The sequence below is a fragment of the Cervus canadensis genome, chromosome 7 (assembly GCF_019320065.1).
Source record: "Cervus canadensis isolate Bull #8, Minnesota chromosome 7, ASM1932006v1, whole genome shotgun sequence".
NCBI lineage: Eukaryota > Metazoa > Chordata > Mammalia > Artiodactyla > Cervidae > Cervus > Cervus canadensis.
This window is the reverse complement of record NC_057392.1, coordinates 57129845-57137091: the sequence shown is the minus strand read 5'-3', so window position 1 is coordinate 57137091 and position 7247 is coordinate 57129845. Positions and strand designations below refer to the sequence as shown.

General features: G+C 40.2%; 1 protein-coding gene across 1 annotated transcript; it reads right to left on the bottom strand.

Moving 5' to 3' along the window:
* Positions 1–4743: 4743 nt before the first annotated feature.
* Positions 4744–5791, bottom strand: LOC122445143 (biliverdin reductase A). Its single transcript, XM_043474113.1, has one exon. The coding sequence runs from the start codon at positions 5734–5736 to the stop codon at positions 4846–4848; it is 891 nt and encodes a 296-aa protein (XP_043330048.1). The 5' UTR covers positions 5737–5791; the 3' UTR covers positions 4744–4845.
* Positions 5792–7247: the final 1456 nt, after the last annotated feature.

The following is a 7247-nucleotide window of genomic DNA, read 5'->3' as shown; positions in this document are numbered from 1 at the left end:
CCATCTTGCTATGTTTTTCTATTTCTTTTTTATGTTCTTTGTTTTTGTCCTCCTCCATCCTTGCCTTCTTTGGATTATTATTTATTAGTGTTTTCAAGTATTCAACCTAGTCTCTATTATTTGATTATTAGCTATATATATTCTTTATCTTCTATTGTTAGTGGTTCCTCTAGAATTTACAGTATTCATCTTTGACTCATCATACTCTACCTTAAAATAATACAAATTCACATATAATTTAAGAAATTATAATAGTTTATTTTCACTCCCTTCTATCCTTTCTGCTGCTGTTTACATCCATGTTACATCTACATGCATCATAAACCCTTCAGTACATTGTTATTTTGTTTCTTCAAACAACTATTTTTTTAATTAAAAAATAAGGAAAACAGTCTTTTACATTTACTTCCATATTTACCATTTCTAGTACTCTTCACTTTTTAGTCCTTCATTTATACTACCACCTGACATCATTTCTTTCAGCCTAGACTCTAAAATTTCTTAAAAAGCTTGTCTACTGGCAATGAATTTTCTGAACTTTGCCTTTATTTTTTAAGGATATTTTTGCTTTATATAGATTCTGTTTGACAAAGTATATTTTCCTTATGGTAGTTTAAATGATTGTTACATTTTATTCTGGCTTACATTATTTCTGATGAGAAGCCAGAAGTTGTACTTATCATGATTCCCTGTGTAACACATATGTTTTCCCTCTGGCTACTTTTAAGATTTTTTTTCATTGGTTTTCAGAAATTTAACTCTATGTTCTTTGATGCGTTTTCCTTTTTTATCCTTCTTGTACTTCTTTGAACTTCTCAGGTCTGTGAGTTTATATTTCAGAAAATTTGAAAAATTTTTAATTATTATTCAAGTGCCATATTGCAACCATCATTCAAATAATTTTCTGCCTCAGTCTCCTCTGTCTCCTCTAGTGCTTGAATTTCACATGTAGTAGATTGCCTGATATTCTCCAGTAGATCAGTAAGATTTGTTAACAATTGTTCTAGGCTTGTTTCGTCTGTGTGCTCCAGCTTAGACACTTTCTATTGCCAAGTCTTCAGGTTCACTGCTCTTTCTTCTCTGTATCCCTGTCTGCTGTTAAACCCGTGCTAAGTGCTAGGTTGCTTTGGTCGTGTCCAGCTCTTCGCGACCTTATGGACTGTAGCCCACCAGGCTCCTCTGTCCATGGAATTCTCCAGGCAAGAATACTGGAGTGGATTGCCATGCCCTCCTCCAGGGGATCTTCCCCACCCAGGGATGGAACCTGCATCTTTTAGGTCTTCTGCATTGGCAGGTGGGTTCTTCACCACTAGTGCTACCTGGGGAAGCCCACTGTTAAACCTACCCAGTGAAATTTTTAATTCATAAAATTTGTTTTTGGATCCCAGGATTTTTATTTGGTCCTGTTTTGCAGTTTCCATTTTTTAAATTGAGATTTCCTAATTTCGCTTTGTTGTATTGATCTGTTTCTTAATCTAGTTGACATGTTATAATAGTTGAATAAATATAATACAACAGTTCATAATACTGTTTTAAATTCCTTGTTGATGATAACATTGTTTCCATCATTTGGGGGTGTATTTCTATTGGCTAATTTTTCTTTGGGTTATAGATCATACTTTCCTCCTTCTTTCACATATCTAGCAACTTTTTATTATATGATATGGACATTATGGTGCATTTTTGGGCACCTAGATTTTTTTTTAACTTCTATGAAAGAGTTTCAGATTTTTCTCCATTCTGTCATGGAGTTAATTTGATTGGGAATTAGCTTATTGCTTTGAGACTTTTAAACTTTGTTAGCTTGAGTCTAGAGAAACCTTTACTCTAGGGCTAGATTACTCCTTCTCCGAAGATGAAATCTTTCTGAAACCTCTATTGAGGCATCATTTTTTGTAAAGTGTTTTAACTGATCTTGCCTGGTGGCTCAGATGGTAAATAATCTGCCTGCAATGCAGGAGTCCCAAATTCTATCCCTGAGTCAGGAAGATACCCTAGAGAAGGGAATGGCTTATTCTTGCCTGGAGAGTTCAATATTAGTTTGCACTTGGACTTCTCCCATGGCTCAGATGGTAAAGAATCTGCCTGTAATACTGGAGACCCAGGTTCAATCCCTGGGTTGAGAAGATCCTCTCGAGAAGGGCATGGTAACCCGCTCCAGTATTGCTGCCTGGAGAATCCCATGGACAGAGGAGTCTGTCACAAAGAATCAGACATGACTGAGCGACTGACATTTCACTTCAAACTTGAATATCTCCTAGTCCTGGATGAGTTCAGTAATTACTTAGCTTACAGTTAACTGATATCTGTTCATTCCCTGATGACTGTTCTCTGCCTGGCCTCTTGAAGTCTTGTCCTGTGCATGCATAGTTTAGTATTGGACCAAAGACTCAAGAGAATCCTGTGCAGATTTCTAGAGAAGCCTTTGGCTTTACTCCTTTATTTTTGGTACTTTCCCCCATACATTCCAGATACCTAAGTATTCCTGAGCTCTGATTTCTGTCTTGTTAAGTCAGGGAGACCGCTGTGCTCTTTTTAGACTACCCTTCTTTACACCGCAGTCCAGAAATTAACTCCAGATAGAAAGAAAGACCATATGGGGCTCACCTTAATATTTTTCCTTCTCTCTAGCAATATCACAGTCTTATATTGCCTGTTATGCAATATCTGAAAACAGTTATTTCATGTATTTTTTCAGTTTTTTAGTTGTTTACAGCAGGGGACTGGTTGAATATCAGTTCCTATCATAAATCCTTGAAATATAATAAACATAATATGTAGAAATTCATCTTTGACTCTCAGTTGATTTTATATTTTAATTTTGAGAGGTAATAGAAATGTTTTGCAATGATTTGTATAGCAAAAAATGGTAAATTTTATTGTGTGTAAATTATACCTCAATAAAATTCATAAAAAAGACAAAACAGAAAAAACAGTCTCTGTTTTTTTTTAAACAGAGACTTTTGAGTTAAAGTTATATTAGTAAATATTTCAGGCACACAAAAATAAATAGAGAATTATATAGGAAATGCCCCTATGGCTATCATTCTGATTATAAAATAAGACAATACAAATACCAGAAATTCCTTCTGTATCCTTTTCTCCCCTGCAAGGTTAATCACTATCTTGAACATTGTGTTTATTATCCTAATGCTTGTTTTTATCATTTTGCTTCATATCAGTTCAGTTCAGTCACTCAGTCATGTCCGACTCTTTGCGACCCCATGAATCGCAGCACGCCAGGCCTCCCTGTCCATCACCAACTCCCGGAGTTTACTCAAGCTCATGTCCATTGAGTCGGTGATGCCATCCAGCCATCTCACCCTCTGTCATCCCCTTCTCCTCCTGTCCCCAATCCCTCCCAGCATCAGGGTCTTTTCCAATGAATCAACTCTTCGCATCAGGTGGCCAAAGTATTGGAGTTTCAGCTTCAACATCAGTCCTTCCAATAAGCACCCAAGACTGATCTCCTTTAGGATGGACTGGTTGGATCTCCTTGCAGTCCAAGGGACTTTCAAGAGTCTTCTCTAACACCACAGTTCAAAAGCATCAATTTTTCAGCGCTCAGCTTTCTTCACAGTCCAACTCTCACATCCATACATGACCACTGGAAAAACCATAGCCTTGACTAGACAGACTTTTGTTGGCAAAGTAATGTTTCTGCTTTTTAATATGCTATCTAGGTTGGTCATAACTTTCCTTCCAAGGAGTAAGCATCTTTTAATTTCATGGCTACAGTCACCATCTGCAGTGATTTCGGAGCCCAAGGAAATAAAGTCTGTCACTGTTTCCACTGTTTCCCCATCTATTTGCCATGAAGTAATGGGACTGGATGCCATGATCTTAGTTTTCTAAATGTTGAGTTTTAAGCCAACTTTTTCGCCCTCCTCTTTCACTTTCATCAAGAGGCTTTTTAGTTCCTCTTCACTTTCTGCCATAAGGGTGGTGTCATCTGCATATCTGAGGTTATTGATATTTCTCCCTGCAATCTTGATTCCAGCTTGTGCTTCTTCCAGCCCAGCATTTCTCATGATGTACTCTGCATATAAGTTAAATAAGCAGGGTGACAATATACAGCCTTGACGTACTCCTTTTCCTGTTTGGAACCAATCTGTTGTTCCATGTCCAGTTGCTTCCTGATCTGCATATAGGTTTCTCAAGAGGCAGGTCAGGTGGTCTGGTATTCCAATCTCTTTCAGAATTTTCCAGTTTATTGTGATCCACACAGTCAAAGGCTTTGGTGTAGTCAATAAAGCAGAAATAGACGTTTTTCTGGAACTCTTTTGCTTTTTCGATGATCCATTGGATGTTGGCAATTTGATCTCTGGTTCCTCTGCCTTTTCTGTTTAAACAAAACAAACAAACAAAAAAAAACAGGCAAATTTGCTTCATATGTGGGTTTCCCTGCTGGCTCAGTGGTAAAGAATCTGCCTGCTAATACAGGAGATGTGAGTTTGATCCCTGGGTTGGGAAGATCCCCTGGAGAAGGAAATGACTACCCACTCCAGTGTTCTTGCCTGGGAAATCCCATGGACAGAGGAGGTTGGCGGACTACAGTCCATGGGGTCGCATAAGTGTCAGACATGACTTAGTGACCAAACAATATATATATAATGATATATATATATATATATCATTTTACTTTGTATCTTAACAAATATGTTATTGTTTGCCCTACTTTTAAACTTGACTAAGTTTCATCCATCTAGCTGTTTTTATTTATTTATTTATTTATTTTTCCTGTTTACCCAAGACACATTTAATGGTAAGAATAGAGATAAAGGTCAGCTCTCGATAAAGATCAGGCTCCGGCTTTGCTGAGCAGGGCAGCACTGCGCCTTCGCCTCACTGCTTCGAGCAACAGTGTTTCTGGATCTCTCCTGCAAGCCACAGGCAGTGCAGGATGTGTTTCTTCTCGGCAGCCAGCTCCTCTTCCGAGAACTGGCCCAGGAGTTTCTGGACAAATATATTCTGATCTTTCAGGAAAATATTCTTATTGATGCCTACGTTGGGCATATTCTCCAGGGACCCAGACCTGAAATGGAAGCTTAAACGTCTGTTTCGCTTTAGGCCGGGTGCTTTCTCTTCAATCCAGGTCAGCGGGCTTTTGTTCTCTGTCTCCAAGCACACGGTCATCTTCATATATTGGTCTTCCTCTCGCTCTTCCAAAGTGGCAGACAGGAGAGAAAGCTCCCCGAAGAGGGAGACCAGCCAGGTCAGGCGAGAGATGCCGCTGAATGCAGGGAAGCCAAACCGCTCTTCTTCCAATGGGGCAGCTGTGAAGAGGAGAGACCCTTTCAGCAGGTCCTTCCCCACCACTTCTTTCTTCAAGAATGCAAACTCCTCCATCAAGAGTTCAACATGCTCCTCATGCAAGACTTTCCCTTTCTGCTCGGCCAACTCCCATAGGTCCTTAGCTGCCACCCAAGACAGTGTCATGGGGTATTCCACAAGGACATGCTTTCCAGCATTCAGGAATTGCCTGATGTAGTCCTCGTGGCTGGAGCTCTCACTGCAGATAAAAGCAACCTCGACCTCTTGACTGGAAAGAGCATCTTCCAGAGAAATTTGCGGCACCTCATCAATGCTCCCCAGCTCTCGTCTGGACACGAAGCCAATCAGGTTTAGGAACGCCGAGGAAGCATGTGGATTCCGAAGGTCCCGGATCCGAACGGAGCCAGCTCTGCCGACGCCGACCACCACCACCCCAAACTTCCTCTCGGGCTCTGTGTTCATCTTGGTCTCTTTCTGTAGAAGCTGCCGCTGGGCACAAAGCTGAAGCTCTCCCCATCTAGCTGTTTTTAAATGATGTGATACTATATAGGCAAACTCACAGACATAATTATATTTATATAACATCTAGCCTTGGGCCTGTACAGAAATGCACAAAGTTTACCAGACTCTACATTTGAACTATCTACCCTTCTCTCAGGAAAGAAAGCCAAGAAAATCACTGTCATTTATTCCTCTGTCTAGGGGGGAGAAATTAGTGAACACTCGCTCTTGGCAAGTAGCATGAAAGGCAATTTGCAAGGTTGGCCTTTTTCCAACAGCTGTAGTAAAGACTCATGTGTCGAGGGGTGACGAGAGTTTGGCCGCTCCCATTGCCCTGAGTCAGCAGGCCTACTGGTGCCTGGTGTCAGCATTTTCTGGTTAGAGAGTGGCTGCTGGACACCCTCCTGCTTTCTGCTGGATGGAAGTGAGTGTCTCAAGAAAACTGATTCTAGTGCTCAAATCCAGGCTGGACCATTACCTCTGTGAATATTATTAATTCATTAATGATGGTCAGAAATACCTGTGATTCCTTCCCATATGACTCCTTTTTATGAGGTTCAGCCCACATCCTACCTATCCTTTGAGGCACAGGCACAAATGGCATCTCTTTCCTTATACCAGACCCCATTCCCCAATTCAAAATGATGGCTGCTGCTTTTGGCATTTATCTGTGCCTCTTTTATTAGTTTCTACATGTGCTATATTTATTTCAGTATCGGTTTTGTTTCCTCTATGAAAGTCACCAACCTGCGTATGCCAGTTTCTGTTTATGTCCATCCATTTGCCTCTGACTTACTCTCACTCTTGGTGCTGAATGAAAATTTTAACACAACTGTTTATTGAATGAATGACTTCAACAGATACTAATTTTTTTGTTTCATTTTCACACCTTTAAAACTACAGAAATACACAGAAGCACTCTGTATACAACCACACATTTGTATTCTCTAGTTTAATCTATCATTCCACACTTTTGGCTCAAGTAACTCCCCCCAAAATAAGTCAATTCCTGCAATCACTAGCAAGACCACAGCTCATAAACACAGCCAGATTTTCCAGAATGAGTTTTATGTTCACATAACCTTTGCTTATTCTAAGTAGAGTTTCAGTTTCTTTCACATTATTCTTTTGAGCTATACCAACTCCCTCCTCTGTCCATTTCTTGATTTCCTAACAGGTCAGTTTTGGTCACTAGTGAAAGAAAGTGAAGTTGCTCAGTTGTGTCCGACTCTTTGCGACCCCATGGACTATAGCCTACCAGACTCCTCCGTCCATGGGATTTTCCAGGCAAGAGTACTGGAGTGGGCTGCCATTGCCTTCTCCAGTCACTAGTAGAGTGGTTAAATTTCCTGAAATGCCACACAGCTGAGCCAGAAGTTCTAAACAGAAACAAGAGGGACATCAAACAGAAGAGCCTGTTTTCAAAGTTCCCAGACCACATGAAATTCAGAAGCACTAACTTCTTTGAAGGT